Here is a 24,474-nt window from a genome sequence, read left to right on the forward strand (position 1 = left end):
GCGCTCCATGCCTTCTTGTGCCAACCGGATCAGTTGCAAACACCAGCTTTGCAGGGTTGTTGTTCGGCATTCTTGCAACATATCCTGCCCACCGTATCCTTCCGACCTTGGCCACCTTCTGGATGCTGGGTTCGCCGTAAAGTGCAGCGAGCTCGTGGTTCATCCTTCTCCGCCACACACCGTTCTCCTGCATACCGCCGAAGATCGTCCTTAGCACGCGTCGCTCGAAAACTCCGAGTGCTTGCAGGTCCTCCTCGAGCATGGTCCATGTCTCGTACCCGTAGAGGATTACCGGTCTTATTAGCGTTTTGTACATGGTGCATTTGGTGCGTGGGTGAATCTTTTCCGACCGCAGTTTCTTCTGGAGCCCGTAGTAGGCCCGACTTCCGCTGATGATGCGCCTCCGAATTTCACGGCTCACGTTGTTGTCAGCCGTCAGTAAGGATCCGAGGTAGACGAATTTCTCCACCACCTCGAAAGTATCCCCGTCTATCGTAACATTACTACCCAGACGGATCCGGTCATGTTCGGTTCCGCCTACCAGCATGTACTTTGTTTTTGAGGCATTCACCACCAGTCCGACCTTTGTTGCTTCGCGTTTCAAGCGGGTGTACCGCCGTTCCAAATGTTCTAGCGATAATGTCCATGTCGTCCGCAAAGTACACAAATTGACCGGATTTTGTGAAAATCGCTCCCCGACTGTTGAGCCCGGCTCGTCACTGGATAGTTCACCCGAAACCCTTACGCAGTTTTGCACACCGTCCATCGTTGCTTTAATCAGTCTAGTCAGCTTCCCAGGAAAGCCGTTTTCGTCCATGATTATCCATAGCTCTGCGCGATCGATACTGTCTTTGAAGTCGATGAACAGATGATGCGTTGGGACCTGGTATTCACGGCATTTCTGGAGGATTTGCCGTACGATGAAGATCTGGTCCGTTGTCGATCGGCCGTCGATGAAGCCGGCTTGATAACTTCCCACAAACACATTCGTTTTAAGTGACAGACGACGGAAGATGATTTGGGATAGCACTTTGTAGGCAGCATTCAAAATAGTGATCGCCCTGAAGTTCTCACATTCCAAATGGTCGCCTTTCTTGTGAATGGGGCAGATCACCCCTTCCTTCCACTCCTCCGGTAGCTGTTCGGTTTCCCAGATCCTGACTATCAGCCGATGCAGACAGGTGGCCAACTTTTCTGGGCCCATCTTGATGAGTTCAGCTGCGATACCATCCTTACCAGCTGCTTTGTTGGTTTTGAGCTGGTGAATGGCATCCTTAACTTCCCTCAGCGTGGGAGTTGGTTCATTTCCGTCCTCCGCTGCACTGGCGTCGTCGTTTCCTCCGCTGCCGTGGGCTCCCGTGCCTACGTTCTCCACGCCGTTCAGGTGCTGATCGAAGTGCTGCTTCCACCTTTCGATCACCTCACGTCCGTCCGTCAAAAGGCCACCGTGTTTATCCCTGCATATTTCGGCTCGCGGCACGAAGCCGTTGCGGGATGCGTTGAGCTTCTGATAGAACTTCCGTGTTTCTTGGGAAAGGCACAGCAGTTCCATTTCTTCACACTCCGCTTCTTCCATGCGGCGCTTTTTCTCCCGAAAGAGGCGGGTCTGCTGTTTCCGCTTCTGTTTATAACGTTCCACGTTCTGTCGAGTCCCTTGCTGCAGCATTACCGCCCTCGACGCATTCTTTTCCTCCAAAACCGTTCTGCACTCTTCGTCGAACCATTCGTTCCGTCGATTCCGTTCCACGTACCCGATGGTGCTCTCGGCTGCGTCGTTGATGGCTGATGCTTTCACTGTACTCCAGCAGTCCTCTAGAGGGGCCTCATCGAGCTCGCCCTCGTCTGGCAACGCGGCCTCGAGATTCTGCGCGTATGCCGAGGCGACATCCGGTTGTTTCAGTCGCTCTAGGACCTAGGTTGTACCGTGGCGGTTGCCGGTACCGTACATTGTTGATGACGCTTGACAGCTTGACTATTACCAAATAGTGGTCGGAGTCGATGTTGGCGCCACGATAGGGCCTGACGTCGATAATGTCGGAGAAGTGCCGTCCGTCAATCAGAACGTGGTCGATTTGAGATTCCGTCTGCTGTGGTGATCCCCAGGTGTAACGATAAGGGAGGCTGTGTTGGAAAAAGGTGCTACGTATGGCCATATTTTTGGAGGCGGCGAAATGGTGAGTCGTAGGCCGTTTTCGTTCGTTTGAATTCCTCCTCCTGGCCTACCTGAGCGTTCAAATCTCCTAGGATGATTTTGACGTCGTGGCTTGGGCAGCGATCGTACTCGCGTTCGAGCTACGCGTAAAATGCGTCCTTGTCATCATCAGTACTTCCGGAGTGTGGGCTGTGCACGTTTATTATGCTGTAGTTGAAGAATCGGCCCTTGATCCGCAACCTGCACATTCTTTCGTCGATCGGCCACCAACCGATCACGCGCCTCTGCATATCACCCATCACGGTGAAAGCTGTTCCCAGCTCGCGTGTGTTGCCGCACTGCCGTAATTCTGCAAAGTGACGTAAGCGACATTCAAAAGGTCGATATTTTTTGGTATATTATACATAATATCTGGTGTAAAAATAACACTGTGGTATGCTTGCTGTATTGGAATGCAAGATCTAGTCGTAATCTATCATCTATGGAAAGAAACTTAGAGGAGTTTTATGCATAAAAACCAAAAAATGGTCCAAAACTATCAATGTTGCTTATGTCACTTTGCAGAATTACGGCAGCGCAGCTCTGGTAGATGGTATGATTACCTCTAAACGTTTGCACCATGGATCCTGTGCAACACACCTCCTGCAACGCTACGATGCCGAACCCGCGGTCCTTCAGTAGATCAGCGAGTATGCGGGTGCTCCCAATGAAGTTGGGCCCAGGAGCGTGTTCCACAGCACGTATCGACCGGGAGAAGGATCGGCCGCATAAGTCGCGGAGTCGCAGCACGGGATCCTTGGGCGGATGGATTGGCTGCAACGGAGGACAGGATCCATGGGAATGTTGGCGATACGGGTCAACTGGATGACTGCTGGCTGGTCACCGGACGGAGCTCGAGGATTGTTGGATCGGATGCAGCTCGGTGGTCGCATCTGGTCGAAGAGGTTGGCGACAGGAGGAGTGATCCGGAAGACAACATGAAGGTGGAGCTCGGAAATGGACCTGGTCGGAGCTCGGACCTGGTGTGGAGCTGGTGCAAGCGTCGGAGTTTGGCCACTTGCCAAGCGTTGGAGTGAGGAGGAGCTTCGAGCCAGGAGGAGGTGATCGTGGTTTCGAAGGTTGCGACGCTAAGGAGGAGTGTTGGAAGTTAGGTAACGTTGAACGCTCGGGTAGCGTCGAACCTTCAGGTACGAGTTTGAAGTGTTGGAGCGAGGTAGATTTGTTGGCGTAGGTATGTTGTTATTAAAGAAGTTACTAGTTTGTCATATTGTATATAGTTATAGTTACTAGATTGTATATAGTTATAGTTACTAGATTGTCATATTGTATATACCTGGAATGAATAAAGAGTGTGGCGGTTGCTGATTGAGGTATCAGTCGGCAGCTGTCTAGTTTGATGGAAGATGTCTCGCGTTCTATTTTCATTGTAATTTAGAAACAGGCATCGACGGAGCTAGCCTGTTTCTAAATTACAATGAAAATAGAACGCGAGACATCTTCCATCAAACTAGACAGCTGCCGACTGATACCTCAATCAGCAACCGCCACACTCTTTATTCATTCCAGGTATATACAATATGACAATCTTCTTTAACCCTAAAAGGGATACCTTCATGGCCTCAGTTTCGTCACCTCGCTGAGTGTGTTCCATCAAAGATGGACCCCAGGTATCCCTTTTAGGGTTAATAACAACATACCTACGCCAACAAATCTACCTCGCTCCAACACTTCAAACTCGTACCTGAAGGTTCGACGCTACCCGAGCGTTCAACGCTACCTAACTTCCAACACTCCTCCTTAGCGTCGCAACCTTCGAAACCACGATCACCTCCTCCTGGCTCGAAGCTCCTCCTCACTCCAACGCTTGGCAAGTGGCCAAACTCCGACGCTTGCACCAGCTCCACACCAGGTCCGAGCTCCGACCAGGTCCATTTCCGAGCTCCACCTTCATGTTGTCTTCCGGATCACTCCTCCTGTCGCCAACCTCTTCGACCAGATGCGACCACCGAGCTGCATCCGATCCAACAATCCTCGAGCTCCGTCCGGTGACCAGCCAGCAGTCATCCAGTTGACCCGTATCGCCAACATTCCCATGGATCCTGTCCTCCGTTGCAGCCAATCCATCCGCCCAAGGATCCCGTGCTGCGACTCCGCGACTTATGCGGCCGATCCTTCTCCCGGTCGATACGTGCTGTGGAACACGCTCCTGGGCCCATAACCTGTTGGAAGCTAAGTTCACGTACCTGAAGGTTCGACGCTACCCGAGCGTTCAACGCTACCTAACTTCCAACAGTTGAGAGATCGGCAGTTCCACGTACCGAGTTTCTAATCGCAAGTCCTTTTTGTTCGCTGGGGTCGTTGCCGTTGGTCTCGGTTCGTATTATTCTGTTGCTGATTTCCCGTTACAATGTTTTTTTTTACGGCTGGGTCGTAAGGGCCTGACTCCAACCCCCTACTTTCCGGAGGACTATAGTGCACAGGGATGGTTTTGTTTCTTATTTTTGTATTTTTTGATAGAAGTGAGAACGGAATCAATCGGTGCCGTAATCGCTTGTTTTCGAATAGGATGAATATGGGAGCGTGAGATTACTGATGGCACACATACCCTATGTGCTGGAACTCAAACTTCCAAGAAACATAGCCCGTCAGCAGGCAACAAAGGATATACGGATGCTGATCAGAATTCAGCTACGTGGTATTTAAACAACCATCGACAAGTTCACCCAAGAATTCTACCTTGACTTAGTTGGCAGAACGCTACGTACCATACCATCGTTTAGAACGGAATGGATATAAGTACATATAACAATCATTGTATTCACTAAATTAGGCATCCAACAAATCCAGTGCTTTCCGACGCGTTAATGTGAGTAGAAGTAATCTTCATTTCGTCGTGAAAAGTTGAATTTGATAACACAATCCAAATAACAACAGCCTGGTTTCAGCGAGAATTAGTTAAGGTTAGAACAGCAGATATTAGCACTCATCAAACCATGATAATTATAATGGGATAGCCAGTAGTGTATTAATTTCACGTGAAATCATAAATATATACAAAGAAACAATGCGGTGTGCAACCAATAACCATAAAAAAGTGCCAACAATAGTGGAAAGAATTACCTCTTTTCGAATACTTGGGCAAAACAAATAAAATCAGCAACGGAGCAAAAAAAAAGAAGCGGTTCTACCGTAACATAAGGCTTAAATAATTCAATTAACTAGATAAATCACGAGATGGCAGCCATGCTTATTGTAGAGTAGTTGTTGGACAGTCTTTTGAAGGTGGAGATTTTTCAAATGGTGCCTCCTTGTCACTTATAGGATCGCTTTCTGTTACTATCGTACGAGTAGTTGGCAAACAGGAAATCATCCTCGAAACTGTCGAGTTCTATCACTTTGGTGGTGGAATCTGTGTGTTGGGAAGGAATGGTAGTTAGTCAATATAGGGAGAAGTCAATTGTAATTGTATAACGTTGCAAAAGAGTGGAAGATTTTCGAACAGGGATGCTCGCACGCAGGCCATATTCTTTGCACCTAAGACTTTTCCATTTCAATCAGCCGTAATAAATTCGTAATCGAGCCGATTTGTCTGAAATTGTGGCAGCCAGTGAGTGGAGATGGAAAATTGTATAGAAGCGCATGTCGTAAGTCGAACAAATAAAAATAAAGCTTTTTCCAATACGACAAGTAAATTTCCAGATAATGGTCCATTCCCATAAATATATTTCTGGGAAATAGGGAATCGCGCCACTTGGGCGGTGGCTTCTATATTCGTCTGTTTTCCACTACAACTCAGTCAAATTTGAACCACTTGACAAAACTTTTGGAATGTGGTGAGATAGGTATAGTATCTACCCGTGTACAACATTTCAAGTTAATTTTTTCAAAATTGAGTGAGTTATAGTGGAAAACAGACAAATATAGAAGCCACCGCCCAAGTGGCGCGATACCCTAGTTCTTTCAGTGAAAAGATGGTCTTGGAAATGGTCTCCCGAAAAAAAAAATCCCGAGAAATGATTTCTCGGAAAACGTCAGAAATTCGAAAAAGATTTTAGGAACGTTTCCATTAAAATATCAGGTGAAGTCCGCTAAAAATTCCATACATGATCTTCCAGAAGATCATGGAAGAATTTTAAAAAAAAAGTTTGGCGAGATCTTGGCAACCTTGAAAATGCTGGATATGGCTAGTACGCCATATTGCTTGGAAATAATAACACTTGCAGCAAAAACTTAAGGAAAGTAAAAGAAATCTAAACTGGCATGGAAATAATAAGTTACATAGCACATGCAAGGTGACAAAACGCAAATCAAGCAACTACTGCCAATTGGATTCGAGCAAGGAAATAGACGACATCGACTTTAAGTGGGACAAAAAATTGCAACTAAGTACCGCGATCGTACGGAAGTGACGGTGATGCTGTTGATTTCCCGTTGAATGTGATACTCGGTGGTGCTGGTGGCACGGCAGTGCTTCTTGTGTTGCTGGTCACAAACGATCCAACTGGTTCTTCTACGTCCGCGGCAGAAACTGCGCCAGTTGCGGAATTTGAACTGTTGCGGTTTAGAATCGGAATCGCATTGTTTTATGTGTTTTAAATGGGCAATAGATGACGCAATGGCGTGATACACTTCTGATATACTTACTGTGATGGGCTTGCTGTTGTTTCTGCTGCTGCGTTGAGGCCACCGACGATGTGGGCGTCTTTGGCGATTGACTGTAATGCTGGGAAGAACCACTGGCAAAGGGTGAGTCTTGCTTCGGTTTGGATGGTCCGAACGTATGCGACGGCTTTGGACTGTTGCCGCGATTCTGACCGCCAAGGGAGGAACCTGCCTTGCTGCCCATACTGGATTGGGTGGCCTAAAACGAGAAAGTCAGAGTTGTAAAAAGAGTAATTGTTCTGGAGAAAACCCCGAGAGAATCCAGGGAGAGTTTTCTGAAACAATCCTAGAAGATTCTCTGAAGAAATCACAGGAGAAATTTCGGAAGGAATGATTGAATGAGTTTCAGGAGGAATCCCAACATGAATTAGTGTAGGAATCCCCTAAGGAATCTCGGAAGAAATCCCTGAAGAAAACTTAGCAGGAAACTCTGAAAGAATCTGTTGGCGAATTCAAATTTGCAATCGAAGCAACCCATGTTTAGTTAGTAAGCTTGAAGAGAAAATAAAATTTTCATTAGTTGTTACGGCGGTGACATAGTAGAGAGTTGCGTGAAGCGAAGCGCAGTGCGACGCGTTTGCGTTCGAACAGCTTTTGTAAGCGCCAGTGCAAAACGCATGGTGAGACGCGTTGACCAGTCAGAGTGAACGCGAATCACAGCGTCGGCAGCTGCGTCAAACCATTCCGTCGAGTGCTTTCACGCGCGTGCATGCACAAGTTGCTGTACAGGGAACTGATGTTTGCTAGGACCGTCTCATGATTCTGTGCGCCTGGTGTGTGGTGTATGCTGTTTGAGTGAATTCGTCATGACGGGGTTGAGTCAGGTGTGAGTTTGGTCGTGGTTTGAGAGTTCTCATTATGCTGATGGTTGTGATTGTGGTGGTGGGCATCGGTAATTTTGCTTCAGATACGCGTCACAAAGGGCGTCACTGTGTCATGCTTCGCGTTGCTCGACGCGTGTATGAAAGCTGATCGGCAAACGCGTTGCGCATCGCTTCACGCGCCGCCTTACTATGTCATCGGCCTTAGACCGTTACCTAGACCACACGCGTCTTTTCATTACCTCTGCCTCAATAGGTTATGGGCCATTGACACGTGTCTAGTGGAAGCGGAAGTAAAAATAATCAAGATTTGAAGCTTTTTTCAATTCAAGAATGGCGAATTCGAACGCAAGAAGGAACGTATCCGGCGATGGCGATTTGGTACGGCAGCAGAGCAACAACACACAGGGCCATCTGCAAATCGAGCGGCTGGTTGGTCGGGAGAACTGGAGGACGTGGAAGTTCGCAGTCAAGACCTATCTGGAAGTGGAAGACCTCTGGGAAGCAGTGGAACCGACGCCCAATCCGGATGGAACGCTCCCCGCTGTGGATGCTCGGAAGGACAGAATCGCGCGAGGTAAAATCATTCTTTTTCTTGACCCAGTGAATTACGTTCACGTGGAGGAGGTGAAAACGGCCGCCGAAGTGTGGAGAAAGCTCTCGAACACCTTCGAGGACACTGGACTGACCCGCCAGTGGGGCTTGCTGCACAAGCTGATTACGACGAGCCTGGCGAGCTGTGGATCGATGGAGGTCTACGTGAACCGGATGATTTCGACGGCACATCAGCTCATCGGGATCGGTTTCCCCCTGGACGACAGATGGATCGGTATATGTTGCTCTTGGCTGGCCTACCGCAGGAGTATCGTCCGATGGTGATGGGTCTGGAAAATTCTGGCATACAGATAACAGGTGACATCATCAAAACCAAGTTGCTACAGGAGACCGTTTTGTCAGAGCCTACTATGGAGCCTGCTTTCGTTTCTCGACACGACTCGAAGGGCAAGCAAGGTAAGGTAACCAAGGCAACCACCAGTAAGCAAGGCAAGGGACCGCAGTGCCGCCGGTGTGAAAAATTCGGGCACATCGCAAGGAATTGCAACGCCAAAGAACCGGTGCAGCGGATCAAAGCGGACAAAAAAGGGGATGCAATCTGCACGGTGCTATCAGTGCGACACGCTGATGAGGATGATGAGTGGTTCTTCGACTCCGGCTCAGTGAAGCACCTCACGAAAAACGAAACGCTGCTGGAGAATGTGCGGCCGGCGGACGGCAGCATCTACACGGCCAACAAAGGAATCATGAGGATTGTCAAAGGATCGGCAAAGCTGCGGCCAACGTGCAATACGGACACGATCGATGTGACGAACGTCGAGCTGATTCCTCCTACTGTCAGTAGGTAAGATAGTCGATCAAGTTCACACCGTTAATTTTACCAAGACAGGTTGCAAGGTCATCAATCCGACTGGCAAAGTCATAGCAACGGACGAATGGTTTGTTCCAGCTGGAACAGAAGCCATCCATGGCGCTAACATGCCCATCCCGGGAAACAGCAGATCTGTGGCTCAAGCGCATGGGTCATCTGGCATGGCGAAACCTGCTGAAGCTGCGAAACGGCATGGTGGAAGGAGTGAGATTCCCAGGAACCGAGGTCGGAAGTTGCAAGACCTGTGCAATGGGGAAGCAAATTCGGCTTTCATTTGGCCACGACGGATCACGTGCAAGTGAAGTTCTCGAGCTTGTTCATTCGGACATTGGAGGAAGTTGGCACTACTTGACGCTCATCGACGGCAAAACGAGGAAGATTTTTGTCTACTTTCTGTGCACCAAGTCTAAAGAGGAAGTGCTGCAAAAATTCAAAGATTTCCACAGCATGGCCGAGCGGCAGACCGGAAAAAGGTTGAAGGTGCTGAGGACGGACAACGGCTGGGAGTATAAGAATTGGAATTTCGAAAACTACCTGAAGCAGTTGGGCATTCGTCATCATACCACAGTGGAGTACACGCCGGAACAGAATGGACTCGCGGAACGAGTCAACCGGACGGTGGTAGAACGAGCGAGGTGCATGCTGTATGAAGCGAAGCTTGCTAAATCGTTCTGGGCTGAGGCTGTAGCGACAGCCGTCTATTTAATCAACCGATCGTCAACGAAAGGCATCGAAACGACTCCGGAGGAAGCATGGACAGGACGAAAGCCAAATCTGTCTCATATCCGAACTTTTGGAACCAGCGTGGTGTCTCATATTCCGAAGCAAAAGCGGAAGAAGTGGGATCAGAAGGCGGACGAGCGCATCCTCACCGGTTACGATGATGAAACGAAGGCATACCGCCTGTACAGCATGAAGCGCAAGGAAGTCTTCAAGAGCCGAGATGTAACATTCATCGACGAAGGTATTCATCGGGACGAAACATCGGCTGATACAACCAACGACCAGAGGCGTAGCTTTGTGAGGTTGGAATTCAGCGAAAACGTGTTGGACGAGCCACTACCGAGGGTGGCTGATGACGATGAAGCAGCTCAAGCCGATGACCATACTTCAAGCGATGAATCGTTTCAAAATGCCGACGACGTGGAGGACGACCCTGCGCTCCCATCGCACCAATCTTCGGATCCGCCTTTGGCGTTGAGGCGCAGCGGTCGGGAGCGCTTTCTCTCAGGCAAGTATAAAGACTTTCATATTGTGAACAAAGGCTTGCCATCTTCGAAATTTTCAGACTCCAACGATGATCGTCCGATGCGACCCATACCGGAAGTCGAAAATCCCGTTGGCTTGAACACCCCGTCGTGTTCAAGTCAAAGGCCTGCTAGCGGTGCTACGCAACAGCGGTTGATGCTCTGCGATAGGGGACGCGTGTCCCAAGGCAAGTATTTGTACGATTCTATCAGCGAGATCTCCGATACTGATGATGATTTTCCACAGACGATTTTGGATGATTCCGTGACGCACAATAAAGCTCTCTCCCGAGACGATGCCGACCGCTGGAAACAGGCCATGATCGACGAGTACAACGCTCTCATGTCAAACGAAACGTGGAAGCTGACGGATTTGCCGGAAGGTCGCAAGGCGATGGGTGCAAGTGGGTGTACCGGACCAAGGTTGATGCGAACGGGAACGTCGACCGTCACAAAGCCAGGCTGGTTATAAAAGGATACTCGCAGCAAAAGGGGGTTGATTATTACCAGGATACCTACTCCCCGGTGGTCCGGTATAGTTCTCTGCGATATCTTTTCGCGCTGGTTGCAAGATGGGACCTGCAGGTGAATCAAATGGATGCTGTAACGGCATTCGTGCAGGGCGAATTAGAGGAGGAAATTTACATGTAGCAACCCCCATGCTTCGTGGACGGTGGCAAGAAATCCAAGGTTTGCCGCCTCAACAAAGCCCTGTACGGTACGGCCAGGGATAGGGTGCAACTCAAAACTCTTTGCGTGCCGCACACTCTGCTACGAGACAGCACAACAAACTAGAAGGAGACGAGTACGCGCAATCGGTTGTGTGTTGCTCACTTACTTTGCCGCGCGCTGGAGCTCTCCTGTCTCTCACGCTCTGTCGTATGCACTCTCTCGGTGCTTGTCTCCGTGCTTGGCACTTGGCTTGATACTACGCACGATTGGAAAAATTTCGAATCAGACAACCCATCACTTGTCAACCCTTGACAAGCTTAACAACTATGCCGGAAACACAAACTCTTCAATTAATTTATTAATTGATTTTTTCTGTTTGGAGACAAGCGCAGTCCCAAGCACCGCGCATTACTCCCTGCGCCGTAGAGCTAGTGCTGCGATTGTCTCTCGCACAATTATGAAAGCTCTCACTCATACGTCTCTTGTCTCTCGGCAAAACGGGAGACGAGCACTTGCGATTGTGTGAAGCACACGCTTTTTTCGCACCGCACGGTGCATGCCGCCAATCCCTGTGTACGGCTTGAAACAATCCAGCCGTGTCTGGAATTTGAAGCTGGATGCTGCTCTACGGAAGTTTGGGCTCGAGTCGACGGTGTACGATTCACGCGTATACTATCGCATCTGCGATGGCAAGGTGCTATTCGTTGCGGTTTACGTCGACGATGTCCTCATTTTCAGCAACTGCAAGCGCTGGAAAAACGAAATAAAACCTAAGCTGAGTCAAGAGTTTGAAATGAAGGACATTGGGCCAGCAAAACACGCACTGGGAATACGAATCACGAGAACCAACGAAGCGGTTACCCTGGACCAAGAGGCGTACGTTGAAGCCAAGGTTGCAACCATTCATTTTCAAAGATTTACATTCATTTGCTATTACCTCAGTTCAGAAGCGTGCTATCGAAAAACAATGTATGGATGAATTTAACCTTGTAGTTTTATCTGAAAGTTTGCCGAATAACATTGGGGTCGCACACGCATTCCAAAGTCGTGAGCGAGCTGTGAAGGCAACTTTCCACAGCGTGAATGAAATTTACATTCACCGCGTGGAAAGTTACCTTCACAGCTCGCTCACGACTTTGGTATACGTTTGCGACCCCAATGTTATTCGGCAAACTTTCAGATAAAACTACAAGGCTAAATTCATCCATACATTGTTTTTCGATAGCATGCTTCTGAACTGAGATAATAACAAATGAATGTAAATCTTTGCAAATGAATGGTCGCAACCTTGGTTGAAGCCATGCTCGACCGGTTACAAATGACGGAGTGCAGCCCGGTTACCACACCGATGAACACCAGCGAGAAGCTGACGAAGGAAATGAGTCCTTCGACGGCTGAAGAGGAGGAGCGCAATCAGGATGTCCCCTACAGAGAAGCTGTGGGCTGTCTAATGTACCTCGCCCAAAGCACACGACCGGATATCTGCTACGCCGTAAACGTACTCAACCGATTCAATTCAAATCCTGGTGAACGGCACTGGAATGCGGTGAAGCACCTATTGCGATACGTAAAAGGGACCTCCAAATGTCGCTTGGTGTACCATCGAAACAAGGACTCGGATATTAACGGATTTTCCGACGCGGACTGGGCATCAGATCACGATAACCGAAAGTCCACAACAGGCTACGTGTTCACCGCTTAAGGGAGGAGCCATCTCGTGGTGCTGCAAGCGGCAACAAACCGTTGCTTTATCAACCTGCGAAGCCAGTTGGAAGCGTTATCGGCAGCGGTTCAAGAAGCCTTATGGTGGAAGCGTTTACGAGGCTTGTTCGAGAAAGAGGAAGCGATCGTAGTTCACTGTGACAATCAGAGTGCCATTTCCGTGGCGAAGAATGGTGGCTATCAACCAAGGACCAAACACATCGATATACGCCACCATTTCATTCGTGATGCATGGGAGAAAGGCGATGTTCAAAGTGGTCTACATCAGCACGGACAAACAGACCGCAGATGGCTTGACGAAACCATTACCACCTGCGAAGATGAAAGTTTTCCGTGGATCGTTGGGTCTACACCATCCAATGAGTTGAGGAGGAGTGTTGCAATCGAAGCAACCCATGTTTAGTTAGTAAGCTTGAAGAGAAAATAAAATTTTCATTAGTTGTTAGACCGTTACCTAGACCACACGCGTCTTTTCATTACCTCTGCCTCAATAAAGGGTGATACGGTCAAAATTTGGTCACACAATTTGTTTCATAACTTGAGACTGCGTATATGTAGCTTATACCATAAAATTTTCATCAAAATCGGTTTAGTATTTGCGGAGATATTGTGAATCCTGAAAACTGCAATTTTAAAATTTTGTACAAAGAGGATTAAAAAATAAGAACACATTTTTACTCTTTTTTTTATAGAGCCAGAAATACTGAACCAATTTCAATGAAAATTTTTCTGTGTGTAAAGTATACATATCAAAATGTTATGTAAAAATTTCATTCAATTTGATCCAGCCGTTACAAAGTTATATTTGTTTAGGTGGTCAAATTTCGTCAAATTTTGTCAAGTCAAGTCAAATTTTGGTCATACAATTTTTTCATAGTTTTAGATTGCGTACACCAAAACAGCTGATTTTTGGATTAGTAATGGTACATTATATGTAGCTTGTACCATAAAATTTTCTTCAAAATCGGTCTAGTATTTGCGGAGATATTGTTGAACCCTGAGATCCGCAATTTTAAAATATTGTGCAAAGAGGATTCACACATTTTTACTGTTTTATTTATAGAGCCAGAGATACTTAACCGATTTCAATGAAAATTTGTCTGTATGTGAAGTATGCATATTAAAATGTTGTGTAAAAATTTCATTCAATTTGATCCAGCCGTTACAATGTTATATTTGCTTAAGTGGCACCCGATCAGTTTTTTTCATATTCAAACTGCTACAATTTTGAAAGTATTCATACAAAATGGCTCAAAATTTTACTAAGAACGTATTTTCATAATAGTACTATACTGTAAAATTTTGATAAAAATCGGAGCAGTATTTGTAGTTCTATAATCAAAATTGTGATTTATTGACCTTAAATTTCCGAAAATTTACTATGGAGCGCCTTTGTACAAAATTTTAAAAAGGTAGGTCGATGGTTTTGTCTATATATTAACCAATAATCGATTTTGATGAAAATTTTATGGTATAAGCTACATATAATGTAGCATTACTGGTCCAAAAATCAGCTGTTTTGGTGTAGGGGGGCCCGGGGCAAGAAGGTCACCTTAAGCATTTTGAACTATTACACGGTAAAACACCAGTAAATCGAACGTTTATTGAACGCAAAGTGTAATGTAGATTACTATCAACAAAATTTAATCGATATGGATATGAAACATATTATAAAAGTGCACAAAATATTAACATTTCTTTCGGTTGTTTTTCTCATTAAAAAATGGGCCGGGGCAAAAAGGCCACTCTACCGGGGCAAAAAGGACACCTACCTAATAAATCCGCTTTCTTCAGTGAATGCCTTGCTGGGTGGCTGCTCGCTTTAGCGGCATGGCGGAATCGGTCACCGCTTTGATTTTCGCGATCCTGCTGGCGGAATGTCGTTGTTTCTGGGTCGCAATCCACTTTTACCTGCGCACCATCCTCGGCCGGCCACTTGAAATCACAACAATAACAACAACTGTTTGACATTTGGATTCAAGGTTATGTTCAAGCAAAGTGCGATTCAAAGAGTGACCCTTTTGCCCCGGGCAGAGGTGTCCTTTTTGCCCCGGATTGTCAATAGTGCATTTTAATGCATATTTTTGCATAAAATGACGGCACATCCAGTAGTATTCTATTACAAATAACTGTAATTATTGTAAACTTGCCATCAAATTCGAATAAACCTTAAGAAATATGAAATGGCCTTTGAAACCCCTTATTTTGTGCGATGTCACTGTTATAATTTTTGACCAGATCCAAGATGCAGCAATCGTTTTAGAATTGTTTAGCTTAATTCAGAACATTTAATTCAAAATATGATGAATATTACATTATAAGACTGTGGAGAAGGTTCAGCACCCATCAATTATGCCTATATCATTACGTTTCATAGGGAAATCAAAGGGTGTCCTTCTTGCCCCGGTGTCCTTTTTGCCCCGGGGTCCCCTACGCAGTCTAAAGTTATGAAAAAAATTGTGTGACCAAATTTTGACCGTATCACCCTTTAGAATCCCTAAAGCACCGCGGAAGGAGTCTCTGAAGAAATGCCAGGAAACCAATAAACGAATTACAGGAGAAATTTCTGGAGGAATCTTTGAAGAAGGAAGCCCTTGAGGAATCTTGTAATTGCAAATTAATTGTAATTGTAAGAAGGAAGCCCTTGAGGAATCTCGAATAAATAAATCAATGAAGGAATCTCTGGATAAATTTCTAAAGAAAAGAATCTGCGAAACAATCCCTGAATGAATCTAAGGAGGAATAGAGGATCGTAATACTCCTTCGGGAAATACGATTTCGCGTTCGCGCATCGCAAAGAGCTGCATCCGTGCACGGTCTCCATTGAGTGCTTAGGGTTTCTAACCTCAATTTCGTTCGCTTCTACAACGAGTATGGAACGCATCGTCTGTTGCGCAGTTTGAAGAAGCACCGACTTCCATGAAAGCCTCGCCCCAAAAAGTCTACGTGGTTTATAAGTGTTCCCTGAGCAAAATGCGACGGTCATCGTGAATGCCGTCCGAATAGTGAGAAGACTAGCTCCGCCGTCACGAGACGCGAACGTAGTGAGAAAAACAAAACAAGTGTAAAGTGTGAAATCAGACGACGGAAGAAAATACACCATCGTCGACACCGCGAGGAAGAGGCAAAGGAAACGTAGTGTATTCTCCGATCAATGAACAGTAATAGAAACGTTCCAGCCAAGGTGGACATGCTCATAGAAGCGGAAGTGTTCTTCGAGCTGTTGCTGTCGGAGCATTTGAAGCGTCGATCTCAAGCAGCAGTACTCCGCCTTTATGAACGAGTACATAAACATGGGACAGCTCATGGATTCTACTTGCTACATCATGCTATCGTCAAACTTTTAAGCTCGAATCAATTTGCGTGTGATATAGACGAGTGCACCGCCCGCTGAAAGTTCACTCGGGCCGCGAATTTTGACACCACAGCGGGGTCGACTCTCAACAACTTCTACCCAGCTGAAAATTTGTTTAATTTATTGCATCTAGTTTTCGCGATGAAGTTGCAAAAATATGGGCTAGTGCATTAACTCCACAGACAAACAGACATACTACTCAAATCGAAATCATCGCACGATTTAACCGTCATTTTGAAAATAAAGTGTGGTACGGACTGTGCTCGCATGTGTCATGGTGGCGCTGCTGTGCCTACATCACCTCTCAATTTCGATGAGAAATGAACGCGACGCCGTTCAATGTTTACATAAAATGACTCAACCATGAACCTTCATTCATGTTTTATGAATGGATGACGCCACGGGGGAGTCGTCACCTGCAAAAATGTTACATCGAGCCGAGGGAAACAACACCTGCAAATGAATGCTTCGGATTGAGCATTATAGAGGGTGCTAGTGATATGCCAAAAGATGTTTTTGAAGCAATTTTCTTCTAAGTAATATGTCTGTTTGTCTGTGTTAACTCTATGCATATGCATAACTTTAAATGTAAATTCATGTAAGAAATCGAAGAAAAAAATTATCACAAATTTTGAAGATGCATCACTGAGTAGAAGTTGTTGAGAGTCGACCCCGCTGTGCTGTCAAAAATTTTCAGGCTCAGTGAACTCAATGTTCATCGGTGCACTCGTCTATTTGCCGGGTCAGCACGGTCGGACACTTAACGTCGTATTGAAGGACGTTCTGATGAGCACACTAGGACAGATTGGTGAAGTACTAGATTTGTAGTAATGAGCTGAATTTTAGTATGGTGAGAAGGCCAATTCTCCGTTTCTGCAATGAAATGGTTCAAAAAGCGTAGGTATTATGATTCCTTGCCTAATTTAATGCTGTTTGAGCAAAACTTTGAGTAACCGTGTTGTTGTTTTCTCCATTTCTTGCAACATAAACAACATAGTTATCCAAAGTTTTGCTCAAACAGCATTAAATTAGACAAAGAATCACAATACCCACGCTTTTTGAACCATTTCTTTGCAGAAACAGAGAATTGACCTTCTCATCATACAAAAATTCAGCTCATTACTTCAATTCTAGTACTACACCGAACGTGCCCCCTTGCGGCGATAGCTATGCGTTCTCGAAAACACAAGTTGCTGTTCTCCGCGGACGGGATCAAGACGTTCCGACAAGTACGAGTTGACGATAGACATACGTGCTACCTGCGAATGTTGTATAGGGAGGATCCCAATACGAAGCTGGATGTTTTCGAGTTAAAAACGTCTATACGGACGATCCAATATCCAATATTCAATACATTGGAGGACGCATTAGAGTGCCAATCGTAGCTCATCACTTTCCTCGAACGTTAAGGCTTCAAGCTCCACAAGTAGTGCGCGAATGCTCCTGGACTTTTGGAACGTATCCCGGAAAAAGACAGAGAGCAGCAAATGAAAGTAGAAGTTCAACAATTCAACGATGTACAGGACCCTAGGCCTCGTGTGGGACGCATCAGCGGGTCTGTCCTTGTTTCGAATTCGAGACAACGAGGAATCTAAGGATTACTACACGAAGCGACTTGTTTTGTCGGGCACTGCGAAGATATTTGACACCCTAGGTCTACTGGAGCCGGTCATAGTACAAGCGAAACTTTTCGTTCAGCAACTATGGTCGTTGGAGTTGAATTGGGACGAGCCTCTTCCCGATGAGCTGGAGATAGCGTGGAGGCAATTCAAGAAACAGTTGAGCGAATAAATGAGATCCGCATTCCACGCAGAGTAGTAGCAGATAAACGACCCTAATAAAAATGTATTATACACTACTGATAGGGTGAATGATTGAAGTATCCCCTGTATCATCAAGATGATAGCCCTAAAGCACAGAACAGATGTGTATCTTCGAACAAATTTGAAGTTTCGAGGGGGAAGTCGTAAAATTTTCACTTGGAGAACTAGATTGGAATGAATTTCCATGGAGAAATAAAAAATCATCAAAGCGTGCCTCGCTCCCGCCCTATGCTCGCTGTACAAAAAAGCTTGCTTTCCACCACCAGGTTCGCTAGTGTCCAGCAATCAAACGAGCGGCTCTTTTCGCGATGAAGATTCACCCCCGTGCCTAAAGGGTTGTTAAGCACGTTGTATCATATTTTTCTATTAGGGGAATCCACAGGGTTCGAAATACACGAGTTTTCGAATGCCAGCAAGAAGACGTTTGGAGCATGGGTGTACCTGCGAAGTATCAAGAACGACGGGTCTTCTACGATGCAGTTGCTCAGCAGTTACTCCACTACCTACAAAACCTAGAAGCAAGAGAGCAAGAAAACCATATACTGCACCGAGAGCTGAGCTTTGTGGTGCTCTACTGTTATCGAAACTTGTAACGAACGCATTGAAGGCCCTGGACATGGAAATCGACAAGGTCATTTTGTGGTGCGATTCCCAAATCGTACTGCGCTGATTCAACAAGTCGGCAGCCAATCTAGAAGTCTTCGTGGGCAGCAGAGTTCGGGAGATTAATCAACTGACACATGACATGGCTTCCAGAGGAGTCACTCTGGACGATCTACTGGTTTCGAATCTCTGGTGGCACGCCTGAACTACCCACCTTCAACGACGAGCAGCTGGAAATTTTGGATACTACCTATTGCCAACTGGTCGTGCGCTCTGATCCGTGCGAACTGCTGACAAAATACAGTAGTTTCCGAAAACTACAGCGAACTGTTGCCTACATGTACCGGCTCGTGAACAACTGTCAGAAGGAGAAGGCTAACCGGTCAACCGGGGTACTTACGGTATCGGAACTACGTCGTGCAACGTTGAAAATCATCTGGAATGCACAGCCTGAAGAATTAGCAGAAGAAGTTAGAATGTTACAGAATAGAAGGACAAGACAAAGTAAGTTGCTGCAGTTGTCTCCGTTCCTCGACATTGACGGTCTGCTACGAGTCGGCGGGCGTTTACTGGAGCATGCAAAGATTCCGTTTCAACGAATCAGCTGCTGTTGCCATCCGGACATCACGTGATAAGAATACTAAACACCACAATACATCCTGAAGGAATCCTCAATGCGATCTCGGGGATAATCCATGGAAGAATCCTGTAAGTAAACGCGGGAGAAATCGCTGAAGGAATCCCGGGAGCAACCCCCGATGGAATACGGAAAATATACATGAACGAATCCCGCGAAAAAATTCTGCAGGAATCGTTTAATAAAAATCCGGAAGGCATTTCTAACGGAATTCCAGAAAGAATTCCTGAAGGAGTCCATGACAGAATGCTGTACGTATCACTGAAGGAATCCCGGGTGAAATCCCTAAAGACATCCCGGGAAAGATCCATGATCCTGGGAAGAATTTCGAAAGCATTTGCGAGGGGAGAAATCAATGAAAAATATCCTGGGGGTATCTGAAGGAATCTAAGGAAGAATCCCTGACGGAATCACTGAAGGAATCCATGAAAGAAACCCAGCAAAAATTCTGAAGGGATCCCGTTAGAAATTAATGAAGAAATCCCTGGAAAATCTAATACCTGAATGAATACAGGAATCAATCCCGGGAGAAATCCTTAAAAGAATCCCCGGAAGAAATCTCTAAAGGAATCACAGGAGAAATCCCAGCAAGAATGATGGAATCTCAGAAGCAATCCATGAAAGAACCTGCAAGGAATCCTGGGAGAAATCTCTAAAAAAAATCATCGAATAAATCAATGAAAGATGCCCGGGAAGAATCCCTGATGAATGCCGGAAAATATATATGAAGGAATTCTGGAAAGATCCTCCCTAAAGGAATCCCGGGGGAATCAATGAAAGAATTCCAGGAAGAATTCCTAACGGAGCTTGAGCTTGATTGACCGCCCGTAGATGCTATGCCAGATCAGCTACACTCACACAAGGAACCAATGAGATATCTGCCGGGGACTAGCAGGCATCTTCAGTGTATGAGAATTCTGTTGGTGTTCTTCCATTTTTTGGCGACAATGGCGCATGCCACTTCAGGTTGCAGGTCAATGTGGGAAAGGGGAAGAAAGTGATGATTGCAATCGTTTGTATCCACATCAGACCGAATATACCTCTGCGCCTGCACAGATTCATGCGGATGTCGGAGTGTTGGTGCGATATGGTTGGCAATGGGTTCACACATTGGTGCGTGGATGCCAGGCGGCACAGTTCGCTTGATTGCATAACTCGTAGGCCTTATTCGATAGATTGATACCGTGCTGTGAAAGTTGGAAGGTAGGAAAAGGGCTTTTCAACCATTTCTAGTTCTAGCGATGGCTATGAACTAAGGAATATACATTAGTTGTATATGTAGAGAGGACAGTATAGAGAAAGTAGACAGAAAGATGAAAGAAGGAGGAAAGGGACGAGCCGGGGATTGAACCCAGGACCTTCAGCATACGAATCAGAAGCGGTAGCCACTAGACCACCAAGTCCGTCTCCCAGGAAAAATTCCTAACAGAATTCCAAAAAAAAAATCCAGTAGGAATGCTTGGCAGAATCCCTGGAGAAATCCCAAGAGAAATTCTTAAATGAAACCCGGGACTGAACAACAGAGGAATCCTCGATGAAATCTTAAAAGGAATTCCGAGAAAAATGTTGGGAAATTTTCCTGGTAAATCCAGGGAGGATGCTCCGAATAAATCCTGCGAGATATCTTTGATGACTGAAACCCAAGCATTAAATGAGAAATCAATGAAAGAATCCAAGGAAGAATACTTGAAGCGATTTCATGGAGTATTCAGAGAGGAATTCCGGGAGGAATTTAATTAGAAATCTTGAGACAAACCTATACAGGAATCATAGGAGGAATTCCAAGATGAAGCCTAATAGGAATTCTAGGAGAAATCCGTGAAGAAATATCTGGAGGAATTTTCACTGAAAATCTTTTGGACACATGGCTCTTACGGATTTCCTGAAGACGCCATTTCTATATCTCTTCGCAGAATCTAAAAAAAATCTTTACAAAACCCTCTAAAATTTCTCTTTTGATCGTTCTTTAAGTTCAATGCAAACAGTACGATCACTCACCTGCAACTCGTGAAGTTCCTTCATTATCCGTAGCACGTCCAACTCGCCCGGAGTTGCCGACACGGATGACATTCGCGATGATGATGATGATGACGCCGCTCCCTGGCCGCTCATTTTGGCGAAATCCTGTTGCATCAGACTGGCGATCGCGCTGGGAAGCACGAAGCTTCCGGCAGAAGCATTCGACGATTTTATGGCCGAATTCGAGGCCGCCGAGGTGGTCGGCGTTGACGCGGAAGAAGACGACGGGGTAGTCTTCTGGCCGTATTTGTTTGGCTTGTCGTAGCTGTTGTTGTTGTTGATGTTCATAGGAGAACTTCGCATGCTGGCGGTGGCGGAGGAACTCACTGATCCAGCTTTCCCAGCAACGTTGGTTGGAGGTTTTTTGTACTTGTCCTTGTTGATCGAGGGAAGGCTCAAATTCAGAACATCAACCCTTTTCTCGCCTACACTGTATTCGCCGATGATTTCTATACTGCTATCGCTGTCGTCATCCAGGCTTTTGCGGTCCTTCCGTTGATTCGGGTTTGAATTTGATGGTGTTGAATTGCTGTGGGCCATTGGAGGCTGCTCTTGGTAGGAAGATGGCCTTCGAGAGGAAGACGCAGAGGAAGCTGAGGACAGTGCCGGGGAATTGATCCGAAAGTCCATCGGAAGGGGAGAGGTTTTCGAGGAACTGTGAGCCGGTTCCAGATTGATGACATGGGTCTGGATGAGATCTTCGTCGAAACTGCTAGGCGGCCGAGGGGTACGGGATTGAGGTCGTGGCGGATGCTGTGGCGACGTATGAGATTGATACTGACTGGAATGTTGCGAGGAACTCGTTTTACTGGGAGGCGAACTTATGATGTTGATAATGCTGTGATCGGAAGTCTTCTTGCTGGAAGCGGGAGAAGTGCTAGGAGGAGGTTGTGCAGGACTAGATGCGGCTCCGGTCGCCGGCACTACCGGTGACGATTGTGGAGGTCGAATGGATTTTCGTTCTTCCGACTTGGATCCGGATGATTTAACTACAGAAGGCAATGATCCTCCTGTGCCGCTGGCAATGGTTGGGGATGAAACAGCGGGTGATCCGCTGGACAGATGAACAGTCTTTTTGGTTTCTTTGCTGGCGGCTTTGCCGTCGTTCTTTTTTCGTCGATCCAGTTCCTTCTGGAGTTCTTCAAATTTCATCCATCCGCTGGGCCAGAGAGGCAGGACATTTTTCTGTAGGTAGCTATGGATGAACTCTGCTTCCGTTTCTTTCCTCGGTCGGAGGATGTTGAACGACTGCTTCCGGATATTAGCTATGTCGTAGAGCAATGTACGCAGTTGGTCTGTCCATGGGAATTTCTTCTTTGGATGTTTAACTTCCGGCTTTTCTCCGCTTTCTCCGACAGGCAGTGAATTTCGAAGCTCGATGGCCTTCTGCCTTTCCGCTTCGTAGTTCGTTATTATCTTCGGCATTACCTCCGTTACAGCATCCTCAAGTTTATCCAAAGCTTTTTTAACCTTGGTATCCTCCTTTCTAATCCGAATCTTCTTTATTTTGATCATCAACGTCTGTCGACTCACTCGCAAGTGCTCTTCCAAATGCTTATAGATCGTATTTCTGGCACTTCCTCCACACATCCTAGAACTAACATCGATTTGTAGTAACAAATCCGCCACCGTACTTTCAAAGAAGTTGAACTTTCCAGTTGATTTGTCCGCCAGATCCTTCAAATCGTTCAGATCCTGCAGCAAATGATCCGGAAGATTATCCGGCAGTTTTACACTGTTCACCTTCTTCGGTGCCGGCTCTTCGCCGCCATTAACTTTAGTCGATTGCTCTTTTTCACTGGCCGAAGCACTATCACTATCTGATTCATCTGAGCCGCTATCACTCGAGTCGCTATCACTACCATCGCTTCCATCCTCTTCATCGTCATCATCATCCCCATCGTCATCTTCTTCAGCTTCCGAACTGGAAACCGTCGCACTACTCCTTCCTTTCTTCTCCTGCTCCATCTTTCGCATACTATCCCGCTTCGCTCTCAACATATCCTTCACCGTGATTGTCTTCATCACCTTAATCTCTTTGCCGCCACTTTCCTTCACCTCCTTATCCTCTTTCTTCTTCTTCGCCAGCAATTTCCCCTCGCTCTTATCCCCTCCCACTTTCGCTTTCTTCCCCACATGACCATTCACCCGTTTCTTCACACTCTTCCCGCTCTTTCCACTCTCTGCCCCACTTGTCGCCGCACTTCCCATTTCACTCTTCTTCTTTCTCCGCTCAGCCTTCTCTGTTTCGCTGTCGCTTTCGCTCGACGTCGACAGCAGTCGCTTCTTCGGCTTGGGCATCCGCTCGGCATCCTCGGGCCGTTCAAAGTTCGACAATGTTTTGAACTCCAGCTGTCCGGAGTTGATGTAGAACCCTCCGCCAACGGTTTCCACCTCCTGTGGGATCAGTTCGTCGTACGCTTCGGTGTTGTCGATGAAGGAATCCTCCTCGTCGTAACCCGCTCCGCGGTCGAACACATCCAGCTGTGACGAACGAGCCGACTTTCCGGAACTGCTGTACGCCGTACCGGCGCCGTATTTCTTCTCCAGCTCCCGGGCGATTCGGGCAACGTCGTCATCGTTGTCCGCGTCCGAGAGGAACCCATTCGAGAGGGATTTCTTCTCCGCTTTGCGAAGGCGTTTCTGGAAAGAAGAGGTGAAATTGGAAAAGGTGGTTTAGTGATATTTATCGTGGGCGTGTTTTTCTGAGAAAATTGACAATATCTGGAGCTCGATTTGAATAGGTCGTATGTGCTTTTGTCGATATAAAATTCGATCAGTTTATTTTAGTCATTGTAGCAATATGGAAGATATTTTGCAAACTTTTAATGATGGAACAGAAAGCCTGTTTTGTGAGGATTCTGCTGTATGTATCAACTCAATGCTCAATTTCAACTGTTTTCGCTATAATAAGCGAATCCAACTGATCGAATTTTTAATCGACAAAAGCACATACGACCTATTCAAATCGAGCTCCAGATATATGCTTAACGGAAACAGATGTAGGTAGCGACAAACCCTACGCAAGTAGGGTGTGGGGCCATTTGGGTGGGGGCACTTGTCTATTAGAGTGGGTCATCGTTTATATGGAAAAATGGAAAACTCAATGGTATCCCATCAGATCAAAGCTTTTTTGAACCCATTTCAGGACCCAAATAAGTGTGCAAAATTTGGGCACGTTTGGTTATGTCTACATTTTGCGCATCGCGTTTGAAGTTTGTATGGGGTTTTACATGGGAAAACACACTTTTTTGCATTTTTCTCATAACAAGCTCGAAACCGAGTAACCGATAAAGTGAAAACATAGCCTAGGGTGTCCTAAAAAACTTTGTCGA

General features: G+C 46.3%; 1 protein-coding gene across 5 annotated transcripts in view; it reads right to left on the reverse strand.

Moving 5' to 3' along the window:
* LOC109408301 (yemanuclein) overlaps nucleotides 1-24,474 on the reverse strand; it is an 80,508-nt gene that overhangs the window by 6,494 nt on the left and 49,540 nt on the right. Inside the window, exons 2-5 of one of the 5 annotated variants that reach the window (XM_062846647.1) lie at nucleotides 21,119-23,782; nucleotides 6,797-7,013; nucleotides 6,554-6,703; nucleotides 5,273-5,561 (exon numbers count right to left, since the gene is read on the reverse strand). In XM_062846647.1, coding sequence (XP_062702631.1) covers nucleotides 6,663-6,703; nucleotides 6,797-7,013; nucleotides 21,119-23,782 — 2,922 coding nt within the window. In that variant the 3' untranslated portion in view covers nucleotides 5,273-5,561; nucleotides 6,554-6,662. Of the gene's footprint in view, nucleotides 1-5,272; nucleotides 5,562-6,542; nucleotides 6,704-6,796; nucleotides 7,014-21,118; nucleotides 23,783-24,474 lie in introns of all 5 variants that reach the window. The other 4 variants (XM_029860462.2, XM_029860464.2, XM_062846648.1 and 1 more) reach the window with 4 other exon arrangements.

This window comes from Aedes albopictus, chromosome 1, assembly GCF_035046485.1.
Source record: "Aedes albopictus strain Foshan chromosome 1, AalbF5, whole genome shotgun sequence".
NCBI lineage: Eukaryota > Metazoa > Arthropoda > Insecta > Diptera > Culicidae > Aedes > Aedes albopictus.